Source organism: Budorcas taxicolor, chromosome 10 (assembly GCF_023091745.1).
Source record: "Budorcas taxicolor isolate Tak-1 chromosome 10, Takin1.1, whole genome shotgun sequence".
Classification (NCBI taxonomy): Eukaryota; Metazoa; Chordata; class Mammalia; order Artiodactyla; family Bovidae; genus Budorcas; species Budorcas taxicolor.
The window spans coordinates 70161030-70182511 of NC_068919.1; the positions used below are offsets into that span (position 1 = coordinate 70161030).

The following is a 21482-nucleotide window of genomic DNA, read 5'->3' on the forward strand; positions in this document are numbered from 1 at the left end:
GTTTAAGTGCTGGGTCACCAAGATTTGGAGCAAATCTCTTCAGGGTTGAGAAGGAAACCTTACCAGGGTCCTGAAGTCACTATTTAAAAAGCAGATCAATATGCAATCTGGGACAATGCTAACCTTGTGACTGTTTCAGAAGGAAAAACCAGTAACATGAACTGCCTATTGGCAGCCTCATTGTGTGCTGCTAAACCAGGAGAATACCTTCTATCACTGGGCAGCATCTCATAAAAGTAACTTAATAGCTTTGAATAGTCCTTCCTAAAATGGAAGGTTCAATGTCTCCATCTAAATATTTACACTGCATACATCCTCACAGAAGCCACACTTTATCCAGCAGTTTCTGGTCCATCTTGTTGAAAGCTGGCATGGGGGAAGTGGCTGTAATATTAGGGACGTAAGTCTTGAGCCAATTATGAAACCTGCATTGTGAAAGAAAGATCCTGTCCAAGAATCTTTATGGCATATTTTACTAATTCAGTTTCATGGAAGCAAATAAATATGGGACTAAAGTATACTAACTTTTTTAAAAAAAGAATTACAGGAAGAAAAGTAAATAGGTCACACTTATTCTGGTTCTCTCCAAAATATCTTAGGACAGAAGCAATATCTAGTATATTAATAATAATGAAAAGTAATAATAAACATCATAAATGCTAGGTCTTTTTGAGAAGACCTCCATCTGGGAGTCTTCTTGCAAATCACTCCCCTAAGGAGATAAGCTTTTCCCTGCTACAGAGGGCTAAGCCCTGAAAGCTCCAGCTGCTGCAGCTGGTGCCTGCAGAGAGAAGATGCAGAGGCCTGCCTCCCAGGGCACAGGAAGGGATGGAAACAGCCTAGTGCCCCTCACTCTCTCTCATTAAAAAACACCATATGCCCAGGGCATGCTCACCAAGGTGTTTTTCACTACAGGTTGGGCTGCTTAGCTCATCTGCTTACAGACAAAATTCTCTTTAGCATGCTTATTAAAAGTGCAAGCTTATGCTCATCCTGATGTTGCAGTTCTAGCGCAGGGGAGGAACAGGAATCTGCATTTTCAGTCAGCACTCCAGGAGACTATGAGGTACCCCGTGCTGAGGCTTTGAGATGCTTTGGGAACCACTGGCTTAAACCAGTATTTCTCAAACTGGGATCACTGGATGCCCTATTGAAAGGTCCAAATAGTTATTTTTTTACATTTTGCACTTTGTTTTTGATAACTTTTCAAATATTAAGAGCATCCTGGATAATGTGGATAATTGTATAGCCAAATACTACTGCAACACTTCCACTGAAGTTTTACAATCAGGTTCTACTTCTAACTTGGTCTCAGGCCACTGAGTTTTTACTCAGCCTTTACTCAGATCCAGACCTGATCTGAACATCCATACCAGAATGAAGCCTGAATGATATCCCTTCATTCACTCAGGAAGGGAGTAGAAGAAGGAAAGGAGCAGATTTTGACAAAGGACATCAATGTACTAAATGGGAGGTGGAGGGGGGTAGTCTATAGGACGTTCACTAAAGAGTGAGGAAATGGACTTGGAGCCCAGAATGAAAGACTTCTCCAAAGCCTAGGAGGTGCTACACATGAGGCAGTGGCTGAAAATCTGTGTGGATGAGAGCAAGAAAATGAGGGAAGAAGGAAGACAGGGAAAGGACTCAGATCAAACAAAGGAATTGGAAGGAAGGTAGCAAAAGAGATTGGGGGAAAGGTCAGAGACTGAGGGGATAACCAAGAAGGAGAAACATCAGGGAGATAAAGGAGGACAGTTTTGAGATGAGAACAGTCTCCATGTGAGCTGGTGGTGTCCCTGATTTTACTGCTAAAAGAAGTTAAGTTAAAATAGTCTGTCCAATATGATATCACTTGTTCAATAAAAACCCGTGTATACCAATATACACATAGAAAATTTCTGAAAGCAATTAAGAACAACAAAAACAGAAGCCTGCAATTATCTCTAAGACTTAGAAATGTAAGGTTGGATCAGGAGAACTTAAACTTTTTATTTTGCACCATTTATTATGTTACATTTATTTATTTTGAACATATATTATTTTCTCACTAATGTTTTAAGGACTGTTCAGCAGTACAACACTAAAGTACCCAGGAAAACAAGAAAGATGAGACTGAAAAGAGCTCTTTTGGTTGTTGTTGGTGACCTTCTTCGGAACAGTTTCAGGTCAGAATGTTAATACTGACTTCCACGGTCTAAAGCATTGCTTCTCAAGCCTTAGCATGAATAGGAATCACTTGGACATCTTGGTAAAATGCAGATTCTAATCAGTATTTAGGTCTGGAAAGGAGCTTGACATTTCTAACAGGCTCCCATGTGACATCCTGGTGGCTGGTCTAACACTATGCTTTTGAACTGCAAGGAAAAGTAATCAGAATGCTGGGAACGGAGGTGAGTACCCAGAGACCACTGCTTCTCAAAGAATGCTCTGTAGACGATGAACCCTACACTGCACTCTAATAAAAGATTCTGCAATCAAATAGGTGGAAATATACTGCACTCCCACCCTGATGAGTCACATTGGGTATTAGTGTTTTATTGAGATTTTTTCATTTGTTTTCAACTAAGACATTCCTAAAAGGGTCAACCTTGCAACAGTGAAAATTTATCTACCCTGTCATGTTCTTGAGAGGCCATCCTTGAGGGTGTGGGGAAGCAAAATAACAGGGGAGCAGGAGCTCAGGGGGTGCATAGAGAAGGGAAACTGGAATATGATGAAGCACATCTGGTCTTCAGTGCAACAGCAGCAGACATCTCCGAAAGGTAAGAAGCTCCATAAATAGACCTTGTCAGGACAAGCACATGCCAGTAAATAAAGCCCAATGTTCCTTGACAGTATGTGCTATGATGTCAGATATTTGCCAAACCTCATTCTAAATATTTCTGGACCTTTCCAAAACTTAGCCCAGCACCAGCATTAGCAGGATAACTTCAAAGCCAGGGAGAAGAGAGTACTTGTGAATATATGAACTTGAATGCATTTACACTGCCAGAGGCTTGAGGAAACCACAAAAGCTGACCTGACCCCACTGCTGCGGGGAGTTGCACTTGACTTGAGTGCAACCCTCCTGTCCACAGACAGTGATTAAGAACAGCCTGGGGGAGGCTGCTCCTCCCACCCGCTGAGGTGGAGCGGGTGAGACCAGAAGAACCCCAGGGCTCCAATAACCTGCTGGCAGCACCGAGTCATCTGCGCAGCACCGCCAGCGCTCGGCTGCCTCAGAACAACCTTTCAGACTCTCTTCATAGATAATGAGGCTGAGAGCGCCGAGTTTCAGTGGGAGACTGGATTTCAAAGGATCCCTCAGTGCAGAGGAGAGCAGAGACTATTCACCGTGGTATGCCTTAATCGTTTGAAAAGACTGCCACTTTCTCCTTTCTAATGTCTAACGTGGCAGCAGAGGGTCCAAGCCATATGGGGCAACTTGCACAGAGATTAGAATGGTACCAGAATCAGCCGTAAAATACGCTCTGAAGCCTTTGCATTCACAGCGGTACTTTTCCATCACCTTAGTTCTTTATTGGAGTTTGGTCGCTCAGTCAGTCCTGCTGCGGTACTTATCTCTCAAATATACTAATGAGGGGAATGGGCCTGCACAATACCATTCTCTCTTTATTAGACTTCAGATTCCCTTACTTTTGAGGATAAACATATTTGAGCAGTGCCGTGCACATGTGACCATTTCACTATGGGGATGCTAATCAGGGGATAAAATGGAAATACATGCCTGTTACAGTGCAGTGATATGAACCCATACTCTGAATGACTCAAGCGCTCCTGCTTCAAGCTCCCTGAAAGTTGCAGGGCCCTGTCCCACCACAGTCAGAGTGGTGGCAAAAGAATCCAAATTAGTTCTAATATTCATGCAACAAATACACATTTCCACTGCTAAGTCTGTTACAGAAGAGCCTCCCTATTGCACACACTAAATATACTTTAAACTCTCAGGGATGAGTTATTTGGGATATCAGGAGTCAATTATGTCAGCCCCCACATGATGCCACGTGTCTAGGCCACCAGTAACCACGCAGCAGGGTTATCTTTCATTACATTCCTCCTGTTTCCCCCTTTGCAATGTGTTCATTTGAAGGAATTTAGAAGCGAGCTTCCAATCTATAATGAGAAAGATTTTGTCCTTTATTTTTATATGAGGCACTTTAATTGCTACTAACATTGAAGTTAGCGTATAAACAGGAAGGAGGGTGTTACCCTCAGAATCATTTATCCCTAAAAAGAAAAATACTTCTAAAAAAAACCACACACACACACACAAAGCAGAGGAGTCAGGGGAAAGGGGACCATGAACAGAGCTGTGCTTTTAGGGTTTGTTTTCAAGTTCTCCCCAGGATCTGGAGAGAGATTGTATACCTTCAACGTAGCCCCATTAACTAGACTGTGCAATGCCTAATTTATTACTGTTCACCTGACTTTAATTCCCTTCCTGAATTCCATAACACAGCTGCAATCCAGCGTGGAGGATGACTTGGGGGCAAGAAAGCCCAAAAGACAAAGTAATGGCTTCCATTTTTTCTGAATTTGAAGACTTCATTCAACTTAAGATCTCTCATAGGGAAAATATAATGGCCAGATTAAAATCATTCTAAGTAAAAACTGACTTTAAAATTAGTCACCTTAGGTCTTACCAAGGGACAAGAGAAACTCTATTGTTGTGGTTGCTTTGTTTTTGGTAAGAGAAAGGATGGCACTGAGATCCTCTTGGTCCATTTAAGAAGCACGTTTGGTTGGCAAAATGGAAGTGCTAATGGTGGGTTTCAGCACCTAGAGGGACTGTAAGCCCACTCCATCACTGAGGGAGTGGGAAGCCGGAAATGAGCCTTAGACAATAACAAACCCCATCCCATCCCAAGTGAGGAAATCCAGTTCTGGAAGGAAAGGGGGGACACATTCACTCATTCAGGAGATCCTGGAGTGTCCACAAAACTGTTTATTATTGGAGATGCTAGGGTTCAGCCAGCCAGGCGTAGCTCACAGCACATGGTTTTGCCGTGGAAGTCCCAGCTAAGAATCGGAATCCTCTCTTCTCCCCACCCTCTTTGGAATTGTTCTTGGCCAACTGTTTGACCAATCAGGACCTGACTACAGGGCTGAGCCAGACCAACGCCCCTCTGTTGAGTATCTCGGCGCACCCAGGGGGAGAACTGTAAGCAGACAACCTACTTGAATCAAGAACGCTGTCACTTTACCTTTTTGCTTATTGATAAACAGCAGAAGGGGCATGACGCCAGGGCCCCGAAGCCCGGGGGCCTTCGTGGCCTGGGAGCTTTGGTCGGAACTCGCTGCTTCCACGGGTGTCTGTGGAGCGGTGGGCCCCTCGGGGGCGGGGGCAGGGTCTCCGGAGGGCAGCTCCGGGCTGGCTCGCGGGGCAGCCGAGGGGAAAGTGAGGAAGGGCTCCTGCTCTGCCAGGGCCCGCCGGCTGGGGGTGCGCTCCTCGACCCGGGCGCGCGGCTCCTCCCGGATGGCGTCTAGGACACCTGGCTTCATCGGCGGTGAGTCCTGCTCCCGTTTGGGGCTCTCCTCTGAGGCGGAGGAGGCGTCGCACGACTCGATGATGAGCTCGCTGTCCAGCTCGGCCTCACGCTCCTCTCTCAGGAGGCTGTACTGGATCGACGGCGAGGCCGGTGACGGCGGCGGGCCGCCCACGTGACCAAAGGTCACGTAACCCGAGGGCAGCGCATCCTCAGCGGCCAGTGGGTCCTCGGACACCAGCTCGATCTCCGAATCCCCCGACTCCGCGCTGCTGGCCTCGTGGTCCAGGGGACTGGGGATGGTGGGCAGCCCAGACCTGGCCTTGGCCTCGGGCCTCTCGGCCCTCTGGCCCGCTGGCCGTGGGCTCTCCGTTGTCTCATAGGATAACCCCTTTGCTTCCTTAATGGCAGTGATCAGCTCATCCTCGGAGATGCCGCATTTCCCCTGGGATTCTGCAGCAGATGGTTCTGTCGTCCCACAGAGCGAAGAAGCGCCAAAGAAGCACACAAAAGGACAGACAGATGGACAGGGAGAGAGGAAATAAAACAAAACTCCATTAGAGGAGATATTTTCTCCTTGCTTAAAAAACACATATCTTATTAGCCCCCAAAATAGTCTGTTTCCCGGGCTATGCTAGAAAGGCCACCTGAACTAAAAGGCTAATTACTGTTATGGCCCAATTAATCAGTGTTTCATATACCTATATCTTAATTTAGCTATTTTTAAAAATAACGCAGCAATTTCTTAGAAGTAGCACCTGGCTGATTTTTCTGTTTCAATATGGCACAGATTCTAGAAGTCATGGTTTTAATTTCTAATCCGCCTCTCAGGGAAGTTTTCCAGTATCACAGATTTCACCAGATAATCCAATGTATGCTTGTGTGCTAAGTCGCTTCAGTCGTGTCCAGTCTTTGCAACCCTATGGACTGTCAGCTACCTGCCAGGCTCCTCTGTCCATGGGATTCTCCAGGCAAGAATACTGCAGTGGGTTGCCAGGCCCTCCTTCGGGGATCTTCCTGACCCAGGGATCAAGCCCACGTCTCTTATGTCTCCTGCGCTTGGTAGGCCTGTTCTTTGCCACTAGCACCACCTGGGATGCCCCAATCTGATATATATAACTCTCTAATTTGGCCCACCAGTGTCAACAAATCTGTAATAACTCCTTGTCCATGAACTCCTGTCCATGTTCCCTGCTTCAGTAAGACAAAGAAAGCTAATTTGGATCCTTATGTACAACATGCTTTCCAACCTTCACATTTTCCATAAGAATCAATACATTTACTCTGCTTTAGTGAAAAGTGTAACAAAGTGGAGCAATATAAGGACTAATTTTTTGCCAGTTCCACTAAGCAGGCTCTGCAGACCACCATACTGCACAATCCCGCAGGGCTTCTAATGGTAGAGTCCACTGTCATTCTTTTTTCATCTCTTCACCTCCTCTTGAGAACAAAACCCAATAGTCACATCCTTTGGGTAAGTGCCTGCCTTCTGTCTGATGTATATTCAGATGGCTCCCAAACCTCATGGGCAATCTTACTGATATTTCTCTCTTAGCTGAAACTACTTGGGATGGCCATAACAACAGTTTTCAAGAGCTTGGTTTTCCCCTTGCCAATACAACAGGGCCTTATGTCAGAATATCCTAGACAGTGATTTCTGGCCCTTTTGGAAGCAAGAACTACTTGTCATTTCTCCAAAGCTTTGAGGTCACTGGGAGGGTAAAGGGGAGACTATCAATGGCTAGGTAATTTGTCACTTTAGGACTATGGGTGAACCCCAGTGGATAAAAGAGTTTAGCTCTGTCTGATTCTCTAAAAGCTAAAATGATTTTATCCTTTATCCATGTATCATTCATTCATCTATTATTTATCGACAGCCCTCTATGTGTTAGGCTCCCTTATAGGCACTTAGGATGTATTAGTGAATGAAACAGGAATCAAAATCTCTGCTTATATTCTAGTGGGAGAAGAATACAATACACAAATAATGCATGTAGTAAAAAAGTACATAGTGTGTTAGAAGATGTTAAGTGCTATGGAAAAAAAGTAGGGTAAAGGGATCAGGAGGACTGTGACAGGACGGGGATGAGTTTGTCATTTTAAATAGGGTAGTCAAGATAGGTTTCATTGAGAAGGTTATCTATATTCAACACTTGAGAAGGTGAGCAAGTGATTCATGAAGATACCCAGAGGAAAAGCATGCCAAGCAGAGGGAACAGACAGTACAAAGGTCTGGAGGTGAGAGCTGCAATGATCTAGGTATCAAAAGGAGGCAGTCATGTCTGGGGCAAAGCGAGTAAGGGGGTAGGAAAATAGGTAAATAGGAAAAGAGGTAAAATGCATGCAGGGAAGTGGGGTCATCATGTAGGATCTCTTCAGGCTTTTATTCTGAGTGAAATGAGAAGCCATTGGAGGATTTTGAGTAGAGAAGTGATATGATTTATGTTGTTGTTGTTTTTCAGTAACTTAAGACAAGAACCTCATTATCTCAAGCACAGTTTATGTGTGAAAAGATGTACTGCATGATCCTTAACTTATTTTTATAGAAGTTAGTTCCTTAGTAAGTTGTGCACATGTGATTTCAAACAGCAAAAAAGTGTAAAAGTTACATTAATTTGCAATGATAGGGTAGAAGAAGGAGAAAGAAGATAGGAAGTAGAGGCCAGTGTGAATGAAGGAACAGCCTGTACCTCCAGAGCACTATCACTAGCAGCAGCATCACAGCTCCACTTGTTGAGCATTTGCTGGGTTACAGGCACTTCATACATGGGGCTTAGAGTCTAGTGGCAATAGGTAAAGTGAGTTGTCCAAGATCACTGTACTGGTTTTTCTATCTTTGCCTCCTTGGACTTATTCCCATCTTTCTCTGCCCTGTTCTCTGTTCTGAGAGGCTGACCTACATAGAAGGTATTACTTGGAGTTCCTTCCTCCCTGATTTCTGGTTGTTTTCAGCCAATAGCAATCACAGAAGAGGTAGAAGGAGACAAATGTTGGGGTATTTATACCTCTTGCTGTTTCTGAAGCTCCAGGCTTTGGGAATGCTGTTCCTTCCCCTTCCCGCTTTGGGTCCAGGGTACTAACAGATCCTTAATGTTGCCAGTCCTTGGGTGCTTTACCATTTTTTGTTTTTGTTTTTGTTTTTTTTTTTAACTGTCTTTAAATGTCTTTACATTTGTAAATAGCCATTTCTTTTAACCCTCTTCAGTTACAACTTTTGAGTGTGTCACTTTTGTTTCCTGTAGGGCCCTGAATGATACAGCCACATGGTTAGAAATGACTTGGCTTAAATCTGAACTCAAGTCTTTATGTTTCATGCATCTCTCACTATATCAGGCCACATCTGTTCAAAAAGTGGGTGGGGTCTAAGATAGGACAAATTATATTTCAGAAAATGAGAAGAGGATAAATGAGCTAGATAACCACATGCAAAAGAATGAAGCTGAACCCCTACCTCATGTCATATTAAAAATTAACTCTACATGGATTCAGTCGAAATGTAAGAACTAAAATCAAAAACTTTAGAAGAAAACATAGAAGTGAATCTTCATGACCTTCGATTAGATAGTGGATTCTTAGACATGACATCAAAAACACAAGCAACAAAATAAAAATATACAAATTGGAATTCATCAATATTAGACATTTTTTTGCTTTAGAGGAAAACATCAAGAAAGTAGAAAGACAATCCATAGAATGGGTTACAAATCATATACCTTATACAGGACTTATATCTATAATCTATTAAAAATTATTACAATTCAGGCACCGGTGCGAACATGGCGCTGCGCATGGTGCGGAGCATGCGGCTGCGGTCGGCAGCCTGCGTGCCATCTCGGCACCCAGTGCGCCCTGCTCGATGCGGCCCTGGGGACTGCGAGCGGGTGCCGTCCAGGCGCTGCGCACCGGCCCTGCTCTGCTGTCGGTGCGGAAATTCACAGAAAAACACGAATGGGCAACAACAGAAAATGGTGTTGGAACAGTGGGAATCAGCAATTTTGCACAGGAAGCTTTGGGAGATGTTGTTTACTGTAGTCTGCCTGAAGTTGGGACAAAGTTGAACAAACGAGGAGTTTGGTGCTTTGGAAAGTGTGAAAGCTGCTAGTGAACTCTATTCTCCTCTATCAGGAGAAGTAACTGAAATTAATAAAGTTCTAGCAGAAAATCCAGGACTTGTCAACAAGTCTTGTTATGAAGATGGTTGGCTGATCAAGATAACATTCAGTAACCCTTCAGCGCTAGATGAACTAATGAGTGAAGAAGCATATGAGAAATACATAAAATCTATTGAGGAGTGAAAATGGAACCCCTAAATAAACTACTTTGAAACAACTTAATCTAGCATAGTTGTCTTAAATTAGTGGTGGATAGATATTTAAAAAGCAACTTTTAGCAAAAGAAACAACTTGTAACAATGTTTCCTGAAGAAAATACCTCGTAACTATCTAATGACTTCAGATAAACACTGTGCATCTTTTCCACAGCATCCTGTGATTTTTAGGCTAGGCTCCAGTTATAATATACAGAATTCCTGAAATTATCTCTGGTAAAACTAATTACAAAAATTATGTAATTCAAGGATAACATGGTTATCTTAAACCTTATATGACACTGTAACTTGCTTACAGCTATCCTTGGATTTGGGTCAAAATTATCTTCCCACTAGAAATAACTGCCAGTGGAGAAAAGTTTGTTAGTTGTATAGTGTCCAATGAAGAATATTACTATCTTAATTTTGCAGTATACTGTGTTTGCTGGTGCTATTTTTATACAGTGAAGTAACAGCCTTGCAGGAGAAAAAACAATTTAATAATAAAATAAAAAATAATAAAAAATAAAAATAAAAATTATTACAATTCAATTATAAAAAGACAACCCAGTTAAAAATAGGCAAATAATTTGAATAGACATTTCTCCAAGGAGTATTTACACATGACAGAAAAGCATACGGAAATATGCTCAACATCATAATTCACCAGAGAAGTGAAATCTAAACCAATGAGTTACCACTTCGTACCCACTAGGATTCCTAGAATCAAAAAGTCAGAGCGTAGTTAAGTATTGAAAAGGATCTGGAGAAACCGGAACACTCAGACACTGCTGGTGTGAATGTGAAATGATCCAGTTGCTTTGGAAACTAGTCTGGCAGTTCCTCAACTATTTAGAGTTTCCATTTAAATCAGAAATTCCACTCATAAGTAGAGAATTGAAAACCTATGTCCACACAAAAACTTATACCCTGTGTTCATAACAGCATTATCTGTAACAGTCAAAAAAGTGAAACAACCCAAATCATATCCCCAGTACCAGGTACAGTGCCTGGCACACAGGATGTACTCAACAAACAGAGCTCATGTGAGAATGACCTCAAATCGTTAAAAACAATGGTTCTTTTTTTTCTAAGGGTGACTTTTGGTCCTTTGGTCTTGCTTTGTTTATGTTTTTTTAATTGATTAATTTATTTGACTGCATCGGGTCTTAGCGGCAGCATTCAGGCTCAGTAGTAGAGTGTATGGGCTTAGTGGCCTCACGGCATGTGGGATCTTAGTTCCCAGACTAGGGACTGAACACACGTCCTCTGAATTGGAAGGCAGATTTTTAACTACTGGACGGCTGGGGAAGTCTCAGAACAGTGGTGAAACTGTTTCTGAGTTGTATAAACATAAATCTGATCCCGCCGCTCTTCCCTTCCTTCTCCTCACTGATTTTGAGTGGTGTGTGGCTCAAAACTGCGCTCAGAAACTTTGACTTAGTAGAAGTTAAGTCTTGATGGGGCCCAGGCATCAGCGTTTTGTAACTCCAAAGGTGATTCTAAAGATCACATCCAGTTAGGGTTGACAGATTTAGCAAGTAAAGATACAGGATACTTAGTTAACTAGGACTGTTTGATGTCCTAGGAAATATTGATGTTTTTATCTGGCAACCCTATCTCCAGCTGAAAACCACTATGTTAGAGCATTCAGAAAATAAGGCTTGAGGATGTTGGTTTATTTACTCAAAGGTAACAATGGTAGGGGCTTCCCTAATGGCTCAGACAGTAAAGAATTTGCCTGCAATGCAGGAGACCCGGGTTTGATCCCTGGGTCAGGAAGATTCCCTGGAGAGGGGAATGGCTACCCACTCCAGGATTCTTACCTGGAGAATTACATGAACAGATGAGCCTGGCAGGGCTACAGCCCATGGGGTCGCAAAGATTTGGACACAACTGAGCCACTAACACACAAGGATGGTACCAGTGGAGTGTGGGAGGAAAAGGTCTGGTAAGTTTCATGTTGGGCAAGTAAAAGTACTACTTTCAAAAAAAATCATCTTTCTTATGAGTGAAATGGGACTCAGTAGATATTGTAGACATTACCCTCCATTCTAAAAGTGAACTAAAAGTTTAACAAAGTGCTAGGAGAAATCAGGGGAAATTTTAGAACAAAACAGAGGTTTTCCTACCCTTGTTAAAAACTTATGGGTTTATGTCAAGACTGACACTGGGCTTCCCAGGTGGCACTAGTAGTAAAGAACTGCCTGCTACACACAGAGATTTAAGAGATGTGGGTTCGATCCTTGGGCCAGGGAAGTTCCCTAGAGGAGGCCATGGCAACCCACTCCAGTATTCTTGCCTGGAGAATCCCATGGACAGAGGAGCCTGGCGGGCTATAGCCCATTGGATTGGAAAAAGTCAGACACAACTTAGCACAGCACAGGACTGACACAGCAAAGCTAGAGAGTCATTGATAATTAAACAGAATATAGAAACTGAAGGTTAGAACCACCTAGCACAGGAAGGTATGTTTGCTGCTGCTGCTAATTTAAAGTGAAGTCGCTCAGTCGTGTCCGACTCTTTGCGACCCCGTGGACGGTAGCCCACCATGCTCCTCTGTCCATGGGATTTTCCAGGCAAGAGTACTGGAGTGCGTTGCCATTTCCTTCTCCAGAGGATCTTCCCAACCCAGGGATTGAACCCAGGTCTCCCACATTGTAAGCAAGACACTTTATCATCTGAGCCACCTATGATGCTTTCATTCAGAAGGAAAAAAGGAAAGTGAATATGGGCTGGACACAAATTAGCACAGCACAAGACTGACACAGCAAAGCTAGAGAGTCATTGATGATTAAACAGAATATAGAAACTGTGAAAGTTAGAACCATCCAGCATGGGAAGGTATGTTTCCTGCTGCTACTAATTACGATGCTTTAATTTAGAAGGAAAAAAAAAGGAAGGTGAATATGGGCCAGTCTATCAAGTCACAGATGCCAGTGTCCAACCACGAACAGTGGTGACATTCACTTTATTCCCAGCTCATTCTCCACTTGTCATCCAGAAGGATCTTTTAGAAACACAAATCTGATCCTGCCACTCTTCCCTTCCTTCGCCCCACTGCGGCCACACTGACTTTCCAGCTGCTCCTAGAACACTCAGAACGTTCTCTGGGCCTCTGCACTGGCTGTCAGCTCAGCCTGGCACCTCTTCCTTGTATCTACATGGCTTGTTCCTTCACCCCACTCAGGTCTCTGGCGAAAACCACTGGCAAGGAAAAGCATTTCCTCATGACTGCCCCCATCACTCTCTTACACTCTACCTTGCTTTATCATTCTTCATAACCATTATAACAACCTGATAGTATACCATTTATTTATTTGTATGAACCCAGGTCTTCCGCATTGCAAGCAGACGCTTTAACCTCTGAGCCACCAGGGAAGCCCTATTTGTATGTAAGTCTTGTCAATTAAAATGCAAACTCCATACATGGAGGAATCTTATGTTTCACCACTATATCCACAGCAGCGATTAAACAATACTTGACGTGGAGTAAATGGTCATTACATGTTTGTTAAGTGAAACAATGAATGAATGGCATTCTTTCCCAGATTAAAATTATCCAGTGGTTTCCCAATGCATTTGGAACAAAATTCAAATTTTTTGCTCTTGCATGTGAAGCCTTGAATGCTCTAGGCCCTGTCTACTTCTCCAATTCTATTATGTCTCATACTTCTCCCTTGCTCCTTTGTATCATCTTTCAGTTCCCAAGGCTCTATTGAGCCTTGAGGCCTGTGCATTAGTTGACCTCTAAACCTTGGGTCCCTGTTAATCCTTTTCTTTGAACTGTGGTCTTCTCATTCAGATTTCAGATCATAGATTACAGATCTCAGGTCACAGAGGCCATCCTTGACCTTCTCACACCCAACATTCTATCACTGTTTAGTGTTCACACTCCATGAAATTACACTGTTTATTTATGTGCTTCCTTTTACTGACGTCTCTCACTAGCAGTAAGCTCCACGAGGGCAGGGACTTTATTCACCTTGTTTACTGCAATGTGTCTGGTGTCTAGCACATGTCTGACATATAGAAGTCACTCAATAAGCATTCTGAATAAAAGAATAAATTTGCAAAGTGGCTAGGAGAATCACAGACCTCATTGATGCAAGGAAATAAACAGCAGCACTAGTTTTCAAAGAGTTAGAATTGATTTACTTTGTATTGCTATTTCTTCTTAAGGGACATGGTGGTTTTATCATAGCCTCTTGATTGTTGATTATCTTTTCTTAAGGTAACACCTCAAAGAACATCCATGACCACCATAATATACTTCTAGGTATGTGTGTCAGAAATAGCATGCTGCAGATCAATGTTCTGGTGCCTCAGGGCACTTACTGTATTTTCCTAAAACATTTCGCTTGTATTCATGACTGATCTTTACTTAGAAGACACTTCCAATATTTGAGTTGTAAGAATTTTTACCTCCATACCTCCAGGTATGTTATTTAATATGATGAAAATAATTAAGTACATTGGAGAAAACTGCACAATGGAATAATATATTGGATTGAAGAAAGTATATTAGACTCCTTGATTAAGATTTAGGGTCTGTAGCTAAAACTTTTCTAAATTATAACTTCTCCTGATTCATGATTCACATAATTAGAATTATTCCCCAGAGGTAGTTGACAATTTCCATATTCATTAAACAGTGATAAACTAAATTCCTTTTGTTTAGGATGATTGCCTTTTCCTCAGTTTCTATGTAGGATTATATGTAATTCTTGGTGTTTGTCTTACCAGTTAGCACTGGAAATGGCAGAGAGAATCGAGACCCAAGAGATGAAATGAAGCCCAAATCCTCCAGTGTCTATGGGCATAGGGTCTCATAGTACCAGGGGCTCACAAAATGAGAAGGGGGTTAAGGTAGCTTGGCTCAGCTGGTAAAGAATCCGCCTGCAATGCGGGAGACCTGGGTTCAATCCATGGGTGGGAAGATCCCCTGGAGAAGGCAAAGGCTATCCACTCCAGTATTCTGGCCTGGAGAATTCCACGGACTGTATAGTCCAGGGAGTTGCAAAGAGTCAGACACGACTGAGAGACTTTCACTTTCACTTTGGGATAAAAAGAATAAGAAAAGCCTCAAAGACAAGCGGACTCCTCCTATCTCTTTTGTTAATTTTATTCTTATCTGTCGTCTTATGACTCAGGGCTTATGGTGTAGTGGGTGTGTGGAGAGGGGAGCTGACCATCAGAGACAACTGTGTAATGGGACAAGGGACTTTCTCTTTCTGGAATAAACCTTACTTAGAATGTTTACTTGGAGTAACTGCAGAGAAAACCACTGTCCTATCCCATGCTGTCAAACGGGCACCAATAGATCATAAAACCCCAAGATCATGAGAGCCACATCTGATTTTGTCTTCTCTTCAAGATGCTCCAGAACCTGAGTCATGACAACCAAAGAGAAAAAATCCCTCATAATTAATGAACCCTATATCAAGTCCTTGGACTTCCTAGGTGGTTCAGTGGTGATGAATCCACCTGCCATTGCAGGGAATGTAACAGACACTGGTTCAGTCCCTGGGTTGGGAAGATTCCCTGGAGGAGGGCATGGCAACTCACTCCAGTATTCTTGCCTGGAGAATCCCATGGACAGAGGAGCTTGGTGGGCTACAGTCCATAGGGTCGCACAGAGGTGGACACGACTTAAGCGACTTCGCATGCACACATGCACACATCAAGTCTTTCTCACCAGCTTCGTAAACTGTAATTTTCACATAAGGCATGTGGCCATGTAAATAGACCTGAAGGAGCAGGGGCATTTCACCCTTCCCAAAGACTGGCCAAAGTTCTTCTGTACTCATCACCAGACAACCCCAGAGCTCTGAAACACAGCTGATAATGTAGTTATCTTCAGAGTGTCAGTATCTTTACGTCACGGGATAATATTAACAGAAGGGTTTTACCTGCGTGGCCAGAAGGATCATGAGGAGGCTTTGAGACTCAGTTGTGTCCCTACCTCCTGTTGTCAGCTGGGATAGGTCACACTGGAATGGGACTATTTCCCTGGTCATCTGTCCCACTGGAAGGCAGAGACTGATTTTTGTTTGCTTTTCAACTCCAACATCACCCGTGCTTATTCGAGTGCCTGACTAAAAGAAAGTGTGTAGAAAGTGTGTAGAAAGTGTGTGTTGAGCAAATGAATGAATTTGAAAATCAGGAACTGGGTGCTGTGAAGCTTCTAAGAGTTTACAGTTGAATGAGTCTGAGGTAAGGTCAGGGGAAGGGAAGAATGGATTCCAAAAGCTTTAGGGAAACAAGACAGGAGGGACCTCCACTAAATACCCGCTCTGTTCTAACACTTGGACTGACTGCTTCATCAGGATTTAGAGCAATCACTCTTTAATCAGAAGGGTTTAGATCTGTGTTAAGAGTTCAGTACAAGCTCTTTTACCTGAGGTTCTGAAGGTTACTTTTTGTAAATAAAAGAGGTTTGTAAATTACTGTGGGGTAGGGTCAGAATTCCAGCCAATTGAGGTAGGGGGAGATTCAAGATCTCTCGCTGTCTTCATCCTAATGCCCCCGAACATTCGAGAGCAGAAGAGACGTAAAGGCCCCGCTCCCACCTCCTGTGAAGGGGTGGCACGAGGTGGGGTGGGGAAACTCTGGCTACCACTCTGGACTTTCACTCAGGTCTGAGAGGTCCCCTTTGTGCTTGAGAAGATGTACTGATGTGGTCTAACAACACTCTGCCTTGAGTCAGAGTAGAAGGTTCAAGCTGAAAAAGATCACAGCCTAATGAATTCTGAACTATTAAAACTTCTAACCAGATAGAATTGTTGGATTAAAAAATGAAGTCGTAAGCAGAACTTCAATCAACTGAAAAGATGAAAAGGACAGTGTTGAGATTGAAGGGGGAAGGGAGGAGTACCCTTTGTTTAGGTTTCCTCTCACTGCCCATCCCCCCCAGACCCTAAGGTCCACCCTATCACCCTTCATTGTACAGACTTGGAGCTGGAGCCAAGGATGCAAAATGCCCTGTCCAAGGTGGTCCAATTGGTCTGAAGAGAGCAGCTAAGATGCCCAGGGAGCAGGGAAAAGAGCTACCCTAGAGCCTGGCAGCACCTCCCTCTCTACCCTGAACAGCAGAACTGCAGGAGGGTTTTAATGTCGCCAGTGTGTCATTTTTACTTCTCCCCTCAAATAAAGAAAGAAATATTTTACAAAGCAAATCTGATAGGACTTTTTAAAAAACCCCAGATGTCAACCATTGTACAATGGGCACACGACTGAAAAAGTTACACGTTAATTAAATCAGTTAAATTGAGGTGGAAGTATTTTGAAAGCAAATCTTCAGTCCTTAAAGTACAGATTTCCACTCACCTGTTCCGGAAGATGGAGGAGTGATGGATCCTGGGCTGTCGTCTTCAGGCTCTGAGACGGTGACCGTGGGGACTGTGTCAGGACTCGGTTTCAGGCAGATATCTTGCTTCTCAGGGGTCTTCTCTGGGGTAGCGGTTTCAATAGAAGGCTCGATCTCACTCAGCGTGATCTTGACAGGGGCGGCAATCAGAGGGGCACTGCGCTGTTCTTCAGAGATATCGTCTACATATGGCGCAAAGGTTGATTCCTCAAATAAATGGTCCTTGAGGATTTTCCCCTCCACAGGAATTGGTTTCTCAGCCTCACGGGTCTCTTCAGACCTTAGTGAGATTTCAGTGTCCTTATTCTTAAAGTCCAAGTCTTTCTCTTCCAACTTGGGGTGACATTGCTCCTGATATTTCACCTCCTCTGGCCTAGTTATGTCAATGTATTTATAGGCTTCTGCTTTCATCTGGTCCAGGGGGTCTGCTAAGATCTTGTTCACTTCAGCGGACTCTGCCGGAGTCATTTCTATTCCAGAATCAGAACTAAATAAGCCACGAGGCTCCATCCCAGGCACATCTGGTAAGGAGGATCCAGGGGGACGCAACTCCTCAGGGCTCTCTGAAGCAGTGATGCGGCCGTTTTCTTTCTGAAGAATTCCAGTGAAATATGTAGCATCCTCCCGAGGTGGGTAATAGATGTCAGAAATCAGAGATGTATAACACACTCCTTCCCCATCCTTTGCCACTGTTGAAAAGGTATGATCCATGGCCCTGGAGACATCCGATGCACCTATAAATCAAAACAGCAGTAGAGAGTGAGGGGGAGCCTGGCTTCATTTCTCACCTGCCTAACCCACCACCCACCCCGGGCCTGTGCAGGCACAGCATCCTTTCTCCTCAAGACCTCAGAGTTCCCTCAGACCACTCTCATGTTGTTTTTCCTTGTCTTCAGCATAGCCCCCAGCACCGGTATGTTTCTGGCAGCAGACTGCATGAGCTGCCACATCCAGAGAAGTTGCAGACAGACCCCAGACAACTAGAAAGTTGATTCTCAAAATCTACTACTTTAATATGCAGTGATTGGTTCTTACTTGGTATTAGTCAACAAAACACTTCTTTGTATCTAAGCACTGCTGCTGCTGCTAAGTCACTTCAGTCGTGTCCAACTCTGTGCAACCCCATAGGCGGCAGCCCACCAGACTCCCCCATCCCTGGGATTCTCCAGACAAGAACACTGGAGTGGGTTGCCATTTCCTTCTCCAATGCATGAAAGTGAAAAGTGAAACTGAAGTCGCTCAGTTGTGTCCAACTCTGTGCAACCCCATAGGCGGCAGCCCACCAGGCTCCCCCGTCCCTGGGATTCTCCAGGCAAGAACACTGGAGTGGGTTGCCATTTCCTTCTCCAATGCATGAAAGTGAAAAGTGAAACTGAAGTCACTCAGCCGTGTCCGACCCTCAGTGACCCCATGGACTGCAGCCTACCAGGCTCCTCCGTCCATGGGATTTTCCAGGCAAGAGTACGGTGACCCTTTAAACAGATGTGGAAATATAAGTTAATTCAAGTTTGTAAATAGAACAATAGGATAGTCCACTGGGGAGAAGGGCTGCTCAGTGAGCTTGGAGAAGGCTCACGAACTCTCTGGTCCAGTCCTTTCATTCAGGGACTCCTGCTCTACCTGGACCGATGCCATCTCTTCTCTTGTTAAAGGTACTCAGAGAAAGAAACCCCTAGTTTTCTGGTGGCCTCGTCCCAAAGTGGTATCACCTTAAAGAGTGCTTTGCTTCTTCTCTGGTTTTCCCCTCATTTTGTTTTTCTCCTCAGTTACCCACCAATAACTGAGGTTATTTGCCTTCCAGTATATTCAAAAATGACCCACTGAGAATTTCTTGGTATGACTGGTGGTGCCAAGGGCAAAGCAAGTTTCCAAGGTTGAGTCTACAGAATTTTTTCACCTGGCCTTCATTTTATTTATAAACCAGCCAAAATGTTCATTAATAGCAAGGAGAAGAAAGAAAACCTTTATTATTTTTCTATGCTGTAAAATACTGTCAGAAGGGAAGAAACTAACATTTACTGAGACCTTGTCACTTGCTCATAAGTAGGATTTTACCTGATTCTTTAATGTTCTAAATTAAGCTCCACACTCTCCAGAGATCACACATACACACACATTCAACCCTTCAGTTCAGCTCAGTTCAGTTGCTCAGCTGTGTCCGACTCTTTGCGACCCCATGAATCGCAGCACGCCAGGCCTCCCTGTCGTCCATCACCAACTTCCGGAGTTCACTCAGACTCACATCCATCAAGTCAGTGATGCCATCCAGCCATCTCATCCTCTGTCATCCCCTTGTCCTGCCCTCAATCCCTCCCAGCATCAGAGTCTTTTCCAATGAGTCAACGCTTCACATGAGGTGGCCAAAGTACTGGAGTTTCAGCTTCAGCATCATTCCTTCCAAAGAAATCCCAGGGCTGATCTCCTTCAGAATGGACTAGCTGGATCTTTTTGCAGTCCAAGGGACTCTCAAGAGTCTTCTCCAACACCACAGTTCAAAAGCATCAATTCTTTGGCACTCAGCCCTTAAGACACACTTAAAGAATATTACAGATTAGGGCACCAACTCATGAAAGTAGTAACAGTAACTATTAGTAGTAACAGTAATATTACTAGCTAATGCTTGACTGCTTGCTATGTGTCAGACATAGTGCCAAGCTTTCATTAATATTGACTCCTTTAGTCATCAAAGCAATCCTAGAGGATAGGTACTATAATTAGCCTCATTTTACAGATGAGGAAACTGAGGAACAAAAGGGCTGAATGACACACCAAAGACCACAAAGGCAGGAAGTGGCAGAGCCAGGGTTCAAACCCAAGCAGTCTAGAAGTCAGAAAAGCACCCCTAGCCCCCTTTGTACTTCCTTAAATGTTTGTGAAGTTTTTCTTTTTTAAGTAATTTTGAATCAGTTCTATTACAAATACACTTAGCAATTTTCTTTTCCAAGCTATCTTCTTGGTTGTATGAGCATGGTTAGTCTAAGGGAAATGGAAAAGCACAGAGCCTATTCGCTTCCAGCACTCTCCTGCCTCAATAGCATTGCAAGAGCAGCTTTCTTTCCTTGGAATTCTCTAGATACCTATGTATCGAAACCCTTCACTGCCGAGTCTTCACTCAAATGTCACCTTCTTAAGGAAGGCAAATTTGACCACTCTGTCTCAGGTTGCAACTCCCCTACACACCCTAGCAACCCTGGCCCTCCCTACTTTTCTCTTTATTTTTCCTTAACACTTATCTCCTCCTAATAAATCACATAATTAACTTACTTATTCATTACTTATTTAATGATTGTCCCCCCTCCTTTGCTAGGTATATTCCAGGAGGGCAAGAATCTTTGACTATTTTGTTCACTAATGTAGCCCAAAATCTAGAATAGGTCCTGGCACATAGTTGGTACTTAAATATATGAAAAATTAAAGTAACTTTAAAATTTAGAATAAAGCATAAATAACAGAATGTGTAAGAAGACACATGGGAACATTTCCCTAAATTGCTAACAACATTCACTTTATTCAACAAGTAGCCTAATTTTGTGAGCAACAGACCAAGTTAAATCTGTTCATTTCAGACAGTCTTCTAGATACACTTCCTTCATATATGGCACCCCTGCATCTCAGTTAGATAAAAACAAACTCAATTACAAAAGGAATGGTAATAATGACAGGTCTTATTCCCTACCACACACATAGAACACTAAAGAAAAAGCTATTAAATTTAAATCGATGTGTGCACACACACACCTTTATCCTAAAGGATAGTTAAAGCTTCTTGTGTGATATGGGCTTAGCCTATATGTAGACTGGGATCACAGCCTTGTCTAACTCAATGAAACGATGAGCCATGCTGTGTAGGGCCACCCAAGACAGACAGGTCATGGTGGAGAGTTCTGACAAAACATGGTCTACTAGAGAAGGGAATGGCAAAACACATCAGCATTTTTGCCTTGAGAAGGCAAGATGGGGAAGTGGTTTGCCTTCTCAAGGCAAGAATACTGAAGTGGTTTGCCATTCCCTTCTCCAGTGGACCAAGTATTGTCAGAACTCTGTCCATGTATAGTCAAAGCTATGGTTTTTCCAGTGGTCATGTATGAATGTGAGAGTTGGACCATAAAGAAAGCTGAGTGCCGAAGAATTGATGCTTTTGAATTGTAGTGTTGGAGAGGACTCTTGAGAGTCCCTTGGACTGCAAGGAGGTCAAACTAGTCAATCCTAAAGGAAATCAGTCCTGAATATTCATTGGAAGCACAGATGCTGAAGCTGAAACTCCAATACTTTGGCCACCTGATGCAAAGAACTGACTCATTGGAAAAGACTCTAATGCTGG

General features: G+C 43.4%; 1 protein-coding gene and 1 pseudogene across 1 annotated transcript in view; one reads left to right on the top strand and one right to left on the bottom strand.

Annotated features, from left to right (window-relative positions):
* Window positions 1–21482, bottom strand: part of RTN1 (reticulon 1) — a 251596-nt gene that overhangs the window by 110654 nt on the left and 119460 nt on the right. Inside the window, exons 2-3 of the mRNA XM_052647374.1 lie at window positions 17122–17895; window positions 5205–5954 (exon numbers count right to left, since the gene is read on the bottom strand). Of these exons, the coding sequence (XP_052503334.1) occupies window positions 5205–5954; window positions 17122–17895 (1524 nt within the window). The remainder of the gene's footprint in view (window positions 1–5204; window positions 5955–17121; window positions 17896–21482) is intronic.
* On the top strand, window positions 9263–9781 carry LOC128054296 (glycine cleavage system H protein, mitochondrial-like; annotated as a pseudogene).